Genomic DNA, 15,899 nt, shown 5'->3' on the forward strand with positions numbered 1-15,899 from the left:
CTATAAATCAGAACTGGCTCGGGAGTGAAAAACCACAGTTTTCAGTTACTGTGCTCTAGTTAAAAAAAAAAAAAAAAAGTCTGACCTGTTCTCGATTGCTTAAATGGTTAAGCGTTCAATAAAATGGTTTAAGTGTTCAACAACCAAGGCCAGACAGTTAGACTCTTACTCTGAGTCTTAAACACACAAGTCAGGAGGGTGGCCGCCAGTTCCAATAGTCACGTCACATCAGCGACCACTTTCTAAATCTCTGACGGAGCAGAAAGCGGAGCACAGAGCAGTAACGGGAAGAGGGCCACCAGGCACAGAGACAGCGCCCGCCGGTCCTCGCCTCACCCTCAGGCCCAGCTCTGAGCTCGGGGGAGATTCCATCCTCCCAGCACCTTGAGAAGAGCAAATCCACGGCTTTAGCCTCACCACAGGATTAGATAATGCTCCAAGCAATCTTTAGGGATTGTTCCCAGAACACCAGAGTCGGTCCCCCTACAGGCCCCAGGGGTCTCCAGGCCTGGGGCGGGCAACCCTGGCCTTCCCTGCAAGGCTCTCCTAAGCCAGGCGGTCCTAAGCCTCCTTTTCCCGGTGCTGTGTGTGCAGACACATGGTTACTCCTCGGCAACACCTTCGCACGGAGGTAGCTCCGAGAGTCACTAACGCGGACCAAAAGGCACCCTCATGAGTCTGGATAGGCTCTTCCCAGGGTCCCTGGGTCTTCCACAGTAAACAGTCTTTAAAAGTAGCTTCACCGCATATGAGTTCTCAATCTGCTTGTAAACTATCAGAACTATGTAAGCTTTTATTCATTTTACTGCTACCTAAGGACTTTACTGTTACCTAAGTATTATAGAAGGGGAAATAGTGCAAACCGTGTCAGACTTTATTTTGGGGGGCTCCAAAATCACTGCTGATGGTGATTGCAGCCATGAAATTAAAAGGCGCTTACTCTTTGGAAGGAAGGTTATGGCCAACGTAGATAGCATATTGAAAAGCAGAGACATTACTCTGCCAACAAAGGTCCGTCTAGTCAAGGCTATGGTTTTTCCAGTGGTCATGTATGGATGTGAGAGTTGGACGGTGAAGAAAGCTGAGCGCCGAAGAATTGATGCTTTTGAACTGTGGTGTTGGAGAAGACTCTCAAGAGTCCCTTGGACTGCAAGGAGATCCAACCAGTCCATCCTAAAGATCAGTCCTGGGTGTTCATTGGAAGGACTGATGTTGAAGCTGAAACTCCAATACTTTGGCCACCTCATGCGAAGAGTTGACTCATCGGAAAAGACCCTAATGCTGGGAAGGATTGGGGGCAGGAGGAGAAGGGGACGACAGAGGATGAGATGGCAGGATGGCATCACCAACTCGATGGACATGGGTTTGGGTGGACTCCGGGAGTTGGTGATGGACAGGGAGGCCTGGCGTGCTGTGGTTCATGGGGTTGCAAAGAGTCGGACACGACTGAGTGACTGGACTGAACTGAACTGAACTGAAGTATTTACCAAGGGAAAAATGAAAAGATATACACTTGCTTTTAGGACTGTGATATTTTCATCCTCCAAAGTAATTACATAAAATAAATGATCCATGATAAGAGTGTTTGTGTTGCTTAAATACGTCTTCATCATCTTCAACTAGACTAAATAAGACACCAAATCATGACAGTTAATAAGAGCAAAGATGAACCAGATGAAGAGGGCTACTTCCAGAGGCTGACAAATCAGTATTATCTGGAGACAACAAAACACTGGAACATCAGTTTGGCTGAAGTGATCAGTTAATGTACAGTATGGAGGGAAATATACTGGCCAGGACTATGCTTGACAGAAAACATGAGTGGGGCCGTACACAAGGTCAGCAATACCAGCACAGAAAAACAACTCCTCCTCAAGTTCATCTCTTGCCTTTCAGTTCCTTACACTTGGAAGCATCCATGTTTCGGGTTCACTAAAGGCATGACGTAACGTTAACTTTCAGATTGACAGATCATAACTAACAATGGTATCATGATTATTTTCAAACGTTTATTCATCAAAGCTATAACACTGTCGGTAAAAAGACAAAAAATAGTATTTACATTCTCATATAAGCCAAAAAGGTTCACATGTTTTATATATATATATTCATGCATATGTATGTACTTGGGTATATATATACATATATATATGTATTTTGGGAAGCTTCTTAGGTGGCTCAGTGGTAAAGAATCCACCTGCAATGCAGGAGAAGTGGGTTCAATCTCTAGGTCAGAAAGATCCCCTGGAGGAAGGCATGGCAACCCACTCCAGTACTCTTGCCTGGAGAATCCCATGTGAGGAGCCTGGCGGGCCACAGTCCATGGGGTCGCAAAGAGTCGGACAGGACTGAGCACGCACGCACGTATTTTTTTAAACAGGGCTTTCTCTGCACAAACTCTTCATCTACACTTAACAAGCAGAGTTCCTTGGGCTCACCCTTCACCCCGGGGGCACCTGTACAGCCTGTGACGGCTGCACCCCTGTGAGGACCTCCCCGCTCCACCTCAGCCCGACCGCCACACGCCTACCCCCGGGGCCATGCTCACCTCGGAGTGTACCCTCTGCACGTGGGACTGGAGGTTCCCTTTCTGGGAGAAGGCAGCGGGACAGAAGGCACAGGCGTGGGGCTTCTCACCCGTGTGCTTGATCATGTGAGTCTGCAGCGCTCCCTTCTGGTTAAAAGCTTTTCCACATTCGCTACACTTAAATGGCCTTTCACCTGGAGAGGGAGAAAGATGATCAAAATACGATTCTGCACTGTGTGAGCATCTGATGGATTAAGAGAAATACTTCTTAAATTACCCAAACTCAAGACTGCAAACCTGCCCCCTCCAGGCGGAACGCCTCCCTGTGGCCGCAGACCCACACTCCCACCGCCTCCTCAACATCGCAAAGGAGCACCGCGAGCCTCCGCAAGCGGTGGGAAAGCTGAGACGCCGGTCCAGGCCTGGCCGGCTCCAGGGCACAGTCTGGCCCCAGGGCCCCACCAGGGGTCCTCCAGAAGCCAGCGCACCCCACACCTGTGTGTATCCGGACGTGCCGCGTCAGCTGGCTCGGCTTCTGGAACGTCTTTCCGCAGTGTGGGCAGGAGTATGTGAAGCTGCTCCTGTCGATGTTCCTGTTGTACGACCTGGTGCCGGCCACCCTGGGATCCCGGAGGGAAAGCATGCGGTAAGTGGGGTCCCTGTGTCCCCACCACTTCAAAACCAGAGTGAGTTTTAAGGGGAGATCAACTGTACACACGGGAGCGAGGAGGCTCCCACCTTCCCGGCCCGCAGCCGCCGCCCGGCGCCCTGGCTCTCCCTGCTCCAGCCCCCACAAGCAGCCTCGCCACATCCTGAAGGCTGGGCAGGAACCTCCAGCCTAGACTTTCTCATCTGCAAAACGGGGACACAGCAGTATCCTGGCCTGAAGGGCGGTCTGTTAACAATTAAATGAAGTTTTACTTATCTGTTTGCAGACACACGAAGCACAGTGTTGGACACGTGCAAGCTCCAGGTAGTACAAATAAACCAACTCACTAAAAAGGGTGCTTATCTGGCCCTGTGAGTCCACTCTACACACCTTCTTCCCTGCCCATTAAAAGTGTACTGCCAATACCTTGTTCTACAGCTGTTCTCATTGTAATACAGCTAAAAACTTCTACCCTCAGTCTGACGTTTCATTTTTGACCTTATCTATCTTACTGCAGACATGACATGGAACACAGGTTATAAAAGACATCCCAGCACCACACTCACGAGTTACCCTGTTCCTAAAGCAGCATGACAATTTTTCACATGTTGTGTCACTTTCTTCAGCCTGGGAAAGGCTTCCCACCTGATCTTGTAATGTGTCTTCATGTGCTCCTTGAGCTGTGCGGATGTCTCGAACTCCTTCCTGCAGGCCTTGCAGGTGTGACTGCGGCTCCCGGCCAGCTCCTGGCGGTGCTCCTCCATGTGGATGGCCAGCTGGCTCTGCAGGGTGAACTCGTCCCCGCACTCGGAGCAGATGAGGTTCTGAGGGGGAGAGGCCGCCCGTGAGCACGCAGGCGTGCCGCAGCATCGCGGCTTCAACCGCTGACACGGAGTGCGCCCTCCTGGGGAACAGACGCCGCCTCGCCTCTCAAAAGATACACCGTGGGGTCCAAATACGAGGATACAAAAAACCACTTCTTTGTTGACAGAAACACAGGGGAAAGGATGAGAGAACACTACAGTTTTTGAGCAAAGTGAGCTGCTTCAAACTGACTGCTGGGTAATGGCACTTTGTCCATCTACACTGTGAAAACACTGAAGCAGGACTTGGACACCACAAAAAGGTCAGGAAAGAATTTAAATTAAGATGATAGTTTAATAGACTTCCTTAAAACAAGGTGACACCTGGTAAGTTCTTCAGTGGAAACACCTATCATTCTTTCTGTCTGGTTTATATAGAAGGTCGATTATAGAACAGTCAGCAACTCCGTCCAGACGTGCCTGTCTGAGCACCTGTGGAGCTAGCATAAGATACACAGAGGATTTCAAAGGCTTATTGAAAAGAAGGTAAGGTATAAAACAGCACAGTAACTTTTAATGTGTGACTTACAATATTTTGGATATATTCGTAAATATATTAAAATAAAATTTATTTCATGTGTTTTGACTTCTGAAAATAGAGCCATGGTAAATTTTAAGTTACTCGTGTCTCAGTTAGGATAGTGCAGGTCCAGATGTTTCGAAGCTGGGCCTTGGTTCACATTAAGGCTCCTAATCACTAGCCATGTGCACCTGAGTGTGCTGACCACCCAAGGGGTGTGAAACAGTGGTGACAGCAACACCTGCCCTCATGCGGCTGTCACAGTTAAGTCCAAAGATGCACATAAGATACTGAACAGCTCAGGACACAGAGGGAGTGCTCAGTAATGAACTGCTGACATGGTACAAAGTGAGGCGTCCTATAATACAACTATTTATTTAGAAGATCCAAACGTTGAAAAGAACGAGCGTAACCTGTCAGTGAGCATAAACTGCTGTTTCTAAACAACAGAAAACAAAGCTATCTCTTCCCAGCAGACTTTCTTCTAATTACTGCACCTGAAGGTTTCGTGAATGCACAGACACCTCACTGAATGAGGCCGCTCACTGACGCTACTCAGCGCATCCTTTGCGGAAGGGACGGAGTTGAATGGGATACTTGGAGCAATCCAATGACTTCAACTTAAATGACTTTAAGTTACTGTTAATATTTAATAATGTGAGGAAATAACGAACTGCTGTTTTGTTAGTATCTTGCTGATAATAAAGAAATTTCTTTCTTGCGAACTGTCAAAAGTTTTTAAAAAAACACCTAACAACAAAACTTGCTGCCCACCTCAAACGCAGCGGTGGGGCCACGTGTACCCTGAATCTGCAGGCAAAACATTCGCCCTGCACTGATGACTTAACAGTCAGGAAGCAAACCGTGACTTTTTATCACCCATTCCCAGCCCTGTTCTTTACTTGCTCTGGCTCAGATCCACCCTCTTTTTTACGTACTTTTTTTTTAACCAAATGAGCAGGTGAGTACATTTCAGAAGACATCTACATGGATATTCATCTGAAACTTGTCCGAACCTTCTGAGTAAACTCTGGCTTGTGTACAACTAGTTCATGTAGTGAAAGCAGGATCGAGTACATGCTGAACCACAACTGATATGGGCTATCGGACGGGAGGTTTTGTCACTGCCGCCACGTCACACCTGCCAACCCCAAGGGGCCTGGGATGGGCCTCCCGTCTCTCTGGGCCCCAGCAGCCTGGGTCCTGGGCACGTCCCAGTGGGAGCGTGAGGCCTGGAGGGCAGCGGGCAGCCTGTCCACTGTGCTGCGTTTCCTGCCGTCAGAGCTCCTGGCTCCTGCTGAAGCAGGCGGTCCTGGTTGATGTCAGTGACCGTTTAGTGGCCAGGAGACCATCAGGGAAATGTGTGGCGTTCTTATAAGCCCCCATCTGGCTGAAGATGAAATTTTTAAAGTCAGAGTATGAGATATGATAAACAGCAACCACCTTCAGGCTCCTCGCCTGTAACGTCTGCCCTTTCTGCTCCCTCCCGGGGGCCATCCTGACCCTTCTCTCGCGCCTCCGGGCACCGGCGCCCAGTGCTGCCCTCGCTCCTCCCAGGCTGTCTCAGGAGCCCTCTGCCTTGCCCACAGGAATCTGCCTCAAGGTGCTGCTCAGTGCTGCAGAGACACCCCAGCCCGCCCTGCAGGCCACTGCCCTCCTGAGCCCCGGTGGCAGGCGTCCCCTCATCGTGGTCCCCAGGGCTCACGGCAGGGCCGGCAGTCACCCCGTGCAGATGAACGCAGAACCAGGGGAGGGGAGGCCCACCTCACAGGGCCCCCGCTGCCAGGCTTCCCTGCACGGCTGCCTGGGCCTCGAGCATGTCACAGCACGGCAGCCCTCCGCCGACACCCTGACGCCCCCCTCCCATCACACACGGGTCCTAACTGAACCTCAATGCCCACGACCAGCCAGCTGATGGGTGCTGCAGGCACAGACCACATTCCCATCCCACCCAACACACGCATATCAGTTCACAGCAGTGATCCCAGCATTACATCTACATGATCCCCGCGTGTGTATGTGTGTGTGTGTGTGTGTGTGTGCGCGCGCGCGTGTGTGCGTGCGTGCCCGCAGCCCCCTGGCCCCTCACAGAGCAACACGAGGCCACGCCACCCACGCCCAGCCCGAAGGCGACCCCACGGGCCAGGGCAGCAGATGCCACGTAGCACCGCCGTGGGGCCGCAACAATGCCTGAGACTCAGTGAGCTGAAGAGGGCCGCACAGAACGTCAGCACTCGGTGGCGTTCGCGGGGCACAGAGGTCTGTGCGTGCACTGACCGCCCCCGGACACGCTGCTCTTGGGGGAACTGTGGTCAGGGGCCGAACGGGACTCAACTCTCTACACCTTTCTCTACTGTTTGAGTCTTGCTATGTGAACTGACTCCCAGATATTTTAATATACTATATTAAACACTTTCTGCCTTTTGAAAAGAACACATTCGCCATTTCTGGACAGTGCTACAGCTGAGTGAGACAGGCGGGCCTACAGTCTGCAGAAGGTACAGAGGGGCACACGATTTCTAGAATACACGGTGGCATTCTACAAAGAGCCTGAAAAAGCCTTGTTAATTCAGTAAATCCAATTGCAGGAATCTATCGTAATGAAACAATTAAAGATCCATACATTATTTGCATTGTTTATAGTAATGAAAAAAGATAAACAACTTAAATGTTAAAAATAAAGGAAATGGTAGAAATATCATGACACTCTATCCAGATGCTAAAGACTTTAATAAATCAATTTAGAATAGCAATGTAGGGGGAAACACTTATGATTCACTAAGCGAACGAGGGAAAGATGCATTCACAAATATGAAAGGAACAGAGCAGATAACATAACAGTATATAACTATATATTTGCACTAAAAACACTATTCTTAAACAAACTGTTATGGAAGTATATGTATACCCCCCAAAAAAGCCAGAAACAACACAACTGACCCTTGAAAAGCATGGAAGTCTAGGGCATTGACCCCCCGGTGAAACTCTGAGCATAACTTTACAGCGGGCCCTCCATGTCCACGCTTCCTCATCCTCGGTCTTAGAACCACCCAGTCCTGTCAGACGCATTTACTGAAAAGCTCCCCGGGTAAGTGGGTCTGCACAGTTCAAACCCATGCTGCTCGAGGGTCAACTGGATACGCATTCTCTCCCCCTGGTGTGACTATTGGTTCTTTTACTTTTGTTAATCTTCAGTTTCCAACTTTTTCCAAAGTGAACAAGTATTACTTACACAATAAGATTTTAAAAGATAACAAGAAATTATTTTATATACAAAATTAAAGATGTAAAAAGAGGACACAAACCTATACATGATGTACAAAGTCAGTTTTCAGGATGCAGATTTTACATGTGCAATTAAATATTGTATGTTTTTCTGTCTCAGGAGAAAACCATACCAAATAGTTATCTGTGATTACCCCTGGGTGGCTGAATTAGAGGTGACTGCTATTTTCTCTTTTTTACATTTACATGTTCCTGTCTATGGTAACAATGAAGGGGGCTGATATTTTACATTTCACGTGAGCCCACCCACGCCAGCAGCAGGCAGGCCTCTCTGTGCACCCGGGCAGCACACCCCCATCATTCTTTACTCCATCTCAAGACTGTCCCCTTTCGGACTATTACTGGGAGGCATAAACTGCTTTGGGTCTTCACGAATTTCCTCTCTTCTCCCAAATGCCCACATGTCAGGGGATGCAGGAGCCAGGCAAGGAGACTCTACCATCTTCAGAGGCAGAACGTTTACCTTTGGTCACTCAGAATCCTACAGAAGCTAACTTCTGTTAAGGAGAAAACAGGGGTCTCCTCCGCCAGCCACTGGGGATGAACTTTGATCCTCCGAATATACCACACATGAAAAAGTCTCTCCCTAAGCTGCTGACTCAAAAACAAACGCTTTACCGGGGACCTGGAGACTGGCCAAGGCGAGTTTCATGGTAATGGACTCTGTGACACCTACATGAAAGACTTTTTCAAACTAGTTTAAACCTAAAAGCCTCCTGACCCAAGATGAGATGCATTTTAAAAATCAGCGAAAAAGTATAGGCCAAAATAATTACCTCTTCCTTTTCATGCAGCATAACATGTGCTTTGAGACTAGCCACTCTGGAGAATTTCTTGTTACACACGGGACAAGTAGGATCCTCCCCATTGTGGGTACATTTGTGAAGGGTCAGGTTGAACTCAACATTAAAGGTTTGGGGGCACTGGTCGCATCGATGTGGCTAGGTGGAGAGAAAAGTCAAAAAGCTACTGAAACACAATCTTTCCACAATAAATGTCATTCAAACATTAGCAAGCACCATAATCCACAGATAAGCTTTAGAAGCAACTTCTGAAGTCCTTCTGGACCTGAAGTCAATAAATTCAAAATGGATACAGGAAAGCTCCTTACAGAATTTCTCAAAGCAACATACAGAGACATCACATTTGCGTAGAAAATTATTTCTAATGAGAAATGCTGCATATAAATGTACCAGAATATAACCTCCATGAAAGCAAAAGTGAGAGACTTCAACTTATTGGGTGGGACTTTCCCCCTTCTTTTTATGACAACTTCATTGCTGTAAACAAAATCACTTCGAACAAAGTGAGTAATCATAAAAACTCTCACTGAATTGTCACATGGCTGGTTAGCCCCACCTAAAATTTCCCCCAAATGGAAGGTGTTCCACCACTTACTTGTAGAAAGAAAATCACTGGTATTTCTCTTGGAAATAAATAGACCCTAATGGTCAGGATTTTCAGATTTTCCACCTGGGAGGTTAACGCCCAGTGGGTTCTCGTGTTAGCAACACATGGTCACAGCTACAACATCATCACTCGCGCCCAGAGTGAGGCTGGAGCTGCTCACACCCCGCCCTCCAGAAAAGAGCGCCCAAGCATGAGGTGAGTCCCACCTCAGAAGACTCTCTGGCTTACACGGCGCTAGCCCAGAGGGCTCAGCGCTCCCTCTCTTCACAGCAGCTCAGCTGCCATGTTGCAACCACCCTGACACATCCCACCAGAGGCACCGCCAGAGTTCAACCCCTGTGTACCAGAGGGTTGCTCCCTGCGGAAATACAATCTAAAATACCTCAAATTCCTTCTTAAGATGCAAGACCACTTGAGGGTAACACTGCCTGCCAGAGAAAAACACATCGAGACGTGGGAAATTGAAACTACTGAAGAAAGTCGTATTTTAAGATTAATTTCTCTGTCCATTCACAAATAATTTCGTTAGATTCACTAGACAAGCTCTCACTTTCTCTCATCACCTAATCATGGCTAGAAATACTACAGCTAAAAACAAAACATCAAAATCTTCATTTACATAATACGCAATGTAGGAATAAGAAAGAATGCTGATTTGACAGTTCCTCCAGTTTCAACGCTCACATTTCCGACATCCTTTTTATAAATACATACCTTGTCATTTCGCTCGTGATCCCGCATGTGGCGTTGAAACTGGGACTCTTTTGGAAAAGATAGCAGACAGATTTCACATTTATGGAAGTTTGGAACTTGATAGTCATAATTAGTGTTCTCCGCATTCAATGTTAAAACTCCATCTATAAAATTGCATAAGTATAAACAATAAATACCAGTTGTTATTCTCAGCACATAAATGAAACTAAATTATCCTGTTGCTGTTTCAAAAGCAAATTATGTCAGACTTATGAGAAATATCAGATGAAATTAATGATACCTTAAATCTCTTAAATGGACATGTTTTTACGTTAGAAATGAGACATGCTGTGATGACTGAGACAGAGATGACTAAGCCCAGGGTTTTTAGAAACCTGAAACTAAACTCCTGAGGCTTGATAACCACTCAGCAACACATAAAAGCCATCATGTTTCTTAACCTTGCCTGCCAGCTCAATACTGTTTCTAAGTCACAACAAATCGGGAGGCACTTCTCCTCTTAGTCACTGTGAGAGTTCATCAATAATCCAGTTTCTTAAATCACTCAGTAAACAAAATGCTAATAGAAATATAAAAGCTAATTCACTGATTCAATCTACCTCTGAAAGCTGCTGCAAAGCAAGATGGAAGTCAAGAGGTAAAAACCTCTGTTCTCTCTCACAGCTGTAGTTCATGAGGTTTTAAAGGATTGCAGTGCTATGGACAACCCTCAGGTTCTACTGTATGCTTTCTATAAACCCATTTAGTTAATAGCTATAAATTTAAAGTGTTCAGTCCCTCAGTCATGTCCAACCCTTTGCGACCCCGTGGAATATACTCCATTAGGCTCCTCTGTCCATGGGATTTCCCAGGCAAGAATAGTGGAATGGGTAGCCATTCCCTTCTCCAGGGGAACTTCCCAACCCAGAAATCAAACCCAGGTCTCCTGCATTGCAGGCCAAATAAGAATAAACATGCAACAATCACAAAAGTTTACCAAGAATGTCATGAAATAAAGATGTCCTAAACCTCTTCAAATCTTGAGAGTAAGTACTCTAAGTCTTATAATTTGAGCACAAATAAATAATACATATTAAATATGCAGAGACAGAAATATGTCACATATAACTTTCTATATCCAACTTGACCCCAAATAGTAGGATTTAGAAATTTGGAGCTAGGGTAACGGGTTAATTTTAAGACTCAACAAAGCTCAGGGAAGTCTCCTATGTGGTGAACACAACACTCAAGTATTTTCTCTAGAGTTTTATGTCCCTCTTCTGAGCAGACGGCCTGCAGCTCCTACCTTGGCCAACAGTCCCCCCGGGAAACAGCAAAATCTGCCTGAAAGCAAGAGCCGTGAAACTCCCACGGATGGGAGGTGGGGTGAATCAAGGCTGAAGGCAGAGCAGAAGGGGATGGAGAAGGTGGACAACAGCTTCAAAAATTCTCCTGACAGATCCTCAAGCAAAGCAAATTCCAGCTTCTAGAAATACTAACGTTAATTCGAGAGACTGCAACTTCACTCATAAGCAAAACTGATTGACTAAGGGAAAGATATTCACAACTTCTACTTATTCTTAACTCTATCCACATCCTATCCAAAGCCCATACACTCAAAATCTCTACCCTAAACTAATAACAAAATGTTCTATGGCTCCCCAGGTCCAAATAAAATGATCACTGAGACCGCATTAATTAATATGCCGTTTCCTTTGGAAAAGTCTGTTATGGGAAGAAACACTGAAGGCATGAGTGAAATACGTGTTAACAAATGTGTTGCAAGAACTCAGGAGCCAAATCTTTTAACCTAAAGGCTGAAAACAGTATTAAAAAAGCCCCTCAACTTAATTTCTAAAATGCAAAATTAAAATGCTATTTCAGGACACAGAATAAAACAGTTTTCACAGCCTCAATGTTGAAACTACACTTAATATGCTATCTAAAATTGAGAATTAAATTAGTTGACTGCGAATGATAGATAAAACCCTAAGGGACAAAAAAAAAAAGGTACATTTAAAACTGAAAAATGATGTCATTTTGCTTATGGATTAAGACTTTTCTAAAATTCCAGGCAGTGCAGCCAGATGCTCCCCTCACACAGACACGCCCACCACTCTTCAACTGCTCCCCGCCTCCTCCAACTCTCTAGCAAAAGGAAACAAAAAACGATCAATGAAGATCAGAAACTGAGAACTTCACTTCCTTGAGAAAAACCTGGAGACCAGTGTGAAAATCAGTTTAATTCTATGTAAACAGAGACTCTAAAGAGCACATGAAAATAGCTGTCTCTCCACCACCCCAAATAACAGGGTCACAGAGTCCTGTAGATTAAATAAGATGCTGCTTCCTGCGGCTGCAGCGACAGAAGCGTAGGGACCGTCCAGGAGCATGGCCGTCTCTCTAACACACATCCGTGCTCCTCGACACCCTACCCGTCCCCCCATAATTATGCCATGCCGTGACTACCCAGAGTCAGGCCTGGCTTGTGGCGAAGGGGACAGAGAGCTGGCTTACACGCTGCTCTTCCCTGGAACAGGCCAGCACATCAGGCCAGTCCGTTCACCTTTCCAGCAAAGGTGGTCCACATCCCCAACCTGAAGGACCAAGGTCGATCTCTTCTACACAAAATGCCTATGATGTGACATCAGGTTCCAGCAAGGCCTACTGCATTCATAGTGTTCCTGGGATTTAACTCAAATTTGCATCCCCTGACTAAAACTATTCGGTACTGTGCATTTAAGATCTCAGCTACCCATAAATCCTGATGAGGCATTCTCAGTTTCTAAAGTAACTTCACCCCAAACTTTTAACCTGATTTTATTTTGTTTTGAATGAGAATTTTCCCAAAATAGAGCTGAGCTCCCTATCTTCTGCTCTCAACAGGCTCCTGCCCTACTTCCCTTTTTCCATCTTTCCCTACATTCCTCCAAAAACTAGTCCGCTAGCCATCAAGTGCCTGCCCTCACCGCGTCAGCCTCTGACACCACAATGCTCTCTGAAGTCATCAACAGGCCTCTGGGAAGTCTGACAGTCATCACCCCTACTTCAAACCTCTACCACCTTGGCTACTGTCTACCATTCTTTCCCTCTTGTTTCCTGTAAAAAAACGAAAAATTCTTTCTTTTCTCCAATTTGCTACTGCTCCTTCCATATATGTCACCATTCCTTTGGGCTTTTTCAGGTAAAACTCTGAAGTGTTTGGGCCCATGGGCCCTTTCTCCTTCATCACTACACCTCCAAAGCTTTGCACAGGGCCTGGTGTATAATGTGTGCCTTATAAATACTTGCTAAACATGTGGAGATGAGACCAAAGCTAATGACTTTTTGGTCTCTTCACAGTACTCTGAGGCTCCCAGGACCAGTATGTCTATTTCCACTTTTAGCCTCATTGACTCACGCCCTCCACTTGTACCTAACTTAGCTTTAACACCCTTCCGGCTTGTCATGTACCCACCAACTGCTCTTCTTCTGTATGTATACTGTGGACCCTTGAACACCTCAGGGGTCAGGGGTGCAGATCCTCCAACAGGCGAAAACCCAGGTAACTTACAGGTGGCGTCTATATCCAGGGTTCCTCTGAATCCATGGACTCACCAACCACGAATATATGATACTGGAGTATTTATTACTGAAAACAATCCATGTATAAGTGGACCCACGAGCTCAGACCCACCTGTAAACTTTTAATTTCTAAAGAAAGGATATAAATTCATGTAGATGTACATTCAGACGTACATGTACATTACCCAAATTTAACAAAACTAAAGAACATTAAAATCATAGCAAAATAAAGCCCTAGTTATCTACAGCCTCGCCTTCCAGCTCACACACCAAATTCTAGGCTCAGGGTCTGAATACAACCGAGCTTTTCTGAAAAGGATCCAGCACTGCTGAGTGTAACGGCTCCCATGACAATGGAAAAAGTTAATTTCTGCACATACACAGAATAATCTCTGGTTGATCTGTCTGCTGTTCTGTTTTTCATCTCCACAGATGTACCGCTGATGGCAGCGCTGCAACAGCGCTAAGCAGTGGCACAGAGCGCTGTGCAGAACTGTGAGAGCTCAGCCCGGGACGCGTCCCGGGCTCCAACGAGAGGCGCCTACCCAGCACATGCCCTCTTTACTGTAAGGATCCTACAACAGAGGCGTCCACAGATGAAGGCATGGGTCACAGGGTACAGGCCAGGAACAGCAAAGAATGCGGGACTGGGGGTTATGAAAGCTGTCTCGAGGCAGCCGACCGTTAATGAGGGTCTCTGCAAACCAGACCACCACGTTTGCATGTGGCCCACCCACAGGGCTGCTGTGAAGATCCAAGTTACAAACCACGAGAAACAAAAAACAGCTTTCAAAAAGGTGAAATGAACGTCCAAGAGGATGGTTAAAATTAAAAAGTCAGACAAAACCAAGGACTGATGAGGATATGGAGCAGCTGGAAGTTTCATATGCTGCGACAAAGACTGAAATTGGAAAACTGACCAAAAGAAGTCAGACCTGAGAAGACATTACCAATGACTTCACCTAATAAAGTCCGATAAATGGGCAAGGTCGTGCGATACCAGGACAGTGGTCAATCTTACAGGGGTACTAATGGGATGGAGATTTCTAGAGTGCTGTAATGTCCCATTTCTTAATCTAAGAAATTACATTTATAATCATATGAATAATTACTATAACCTATATAATCTGGGTGCTGATCATATGAGAAAGCTCATGTTGTGAAAATTTGTTGAATATAATTTTCATTCTTCTCTGTATGTTATATACCAATATGAAGTTTACTCAAAGTAAAGTGATAGAATATGCAACTTTGCTTTGTATTCCTGTCTTTCCTTCCAGACTGGGGTCAACTAACCAGTGTCTAGCCTTTCAGGTAAACTCATCTTCACAGAACACAGCCACGCTCATGGGTTTACATACGACCGTGGCAGCTTTCAGGCTACAACAGCAATTCTGAGTTACAATAGAGACCTTAACGTCCACAAGACCTAAAACATTTACCATATGGCCCTACAGAAAAAGTCTGCCAGCCCTTGCCCTGGCCAGGAAACCAGGACTCCACACCCGCCAGCCATTACTCCTGCAATCCCTGGAATGGCTGTGACCTTCTGAGCTCTGAAGCACCACGGTGACGTTCCAGAGTGACAACGGCATTCAGGGCTGGTATACACTATCCCTTACCTTCTACAATAAGTAGCCTTCACATTGACTTAGGCATAATCTCTTTAAAACTAAGACCTCTATCTTACTCACTGCATAGAAAGACTGTATGTTCCCCTAAATAACAATTTTCAGAAAATTAACACAATAAAAGCAGTTATCTCTGCATTTCACCATTCTGCCTGATACCTACGTATGTACTTCGTGCCTTTTTACCCCACCTGTTAAATGTTCTCTGCCAAGCATTTTCAATCAATGCAACAAGGAGCATTAGGCAATCACACATTTCCTAAAAGTGTGCAGAGACAGTGTTTTCTAAGCATACCACCAGCAGTTTGTAAGGCGATTTGAGGCAGCATAACAAGAACTCACAATTTTCCTGGCTAGGTATTTACTTTACAAGGTCTTAAAGTATACTTGAAATTTAGATGAGGTACTAGCACATTAAGACAGACATACGGACCAATGGAACAGAATTAAAGAGTCCAGAAATAAACCCACACCACCCATCACCAACTGATTTTCAAAACGGGGGCCAAGACCATTCACTGAAAGAATGGTCTCTTCAACAAATGGTTATGGGGACAAATGGACATCCACATGTAAAAGAATGTCTGTGGACCCTCACTCCACACCACACACAAAATAACTTAAAATGGGTCAAAGACTTCAATTTAAGGAACTAAAGCTATAAAACTCTCAGAAGGAGGTAAGAGGGAAAAGTTTAATGACTATATAGTGATGATGAGGCTTACTTCTTTACTTACGGCCTGTGCAGTGCCTAGTC

General features: G+C 45.9%; 1 protein-coding gene and 1 long non-coding RNA gene across 6 annotated transcripts in view; one reads left to right on the forward strand and one right to left on the reverse strand.

Annotated features, from left to right (window-relative positions):
• Positions 1 to 15,899, reverse strand: part of ZNF236 (zinc finger protein 236) — a 68,553-nt gene that overhangs the window by 48,712 nt on the left and 3,942 nt on the right. For 4 of the 5 annotated variants that reach the window (XR_014075067.1, XM_081563316.1, XM_081563314.1 and 1 more), the window contains exons 2-6: positions 9,969 to 10,111; positions 8,621 to 8,785; positions 3,822 to 4,000; positions 3,023 to 3,147; positions 2,549 to 2,721 (exon numbers count right to left, since the gene is read on the reverse strand). Coding sequence is in view for 4 of the 5 variants with exons in the window: in XM_081563316.1 (XP_081419442.1) it covers positions 2,549 to 2,721; positions 3,023 to 3,147; positions 3,822 to 4,000; positions 8,621 to 8,785; positions 9,969 to 10,111 (785 nt within the window). In the remaining variant the exon portion in view is untranslated. The remainder of the gene's footprint in view (positions 1 to 2,548; positions 2,722 to 3,022; positions 3,148 to 3,821; positions 4,001 to 8,620; positions 8,786 to 9,968; positions 10,112 to 15,899) is intronic. The other variant, XM_081563315.1, reaches the window with a different exon arrangement.
• LOC145534918 (uncharacterized) lies at positions 12,968 to 15,287 on the forward strand. Its single transcript, XR_014075072.1, has 2 exons — positions 12,968 to 13,131; positions 13,944 to 15,287. It is a non-coding gene; the product is annotated as an uncharacterized LOC145534918 (long non-coding RNA).

This window comes from Giraffa tippelskirchi, chromosome 14 (genome assembly GCF_054371585.1).
Source record: "Giraffa tippelskirchi isolate mGirTip1 chromosome 14, T2T-mGirTip1v1.2.pri, whole genome shotgun sequence".
Lineage (NCBI taxonomy): Eukaryota > Metazoa > Chordata > Mammalia > Artiodactyla > Giraffidae > Giraffa > Giraffa tippelskirchi.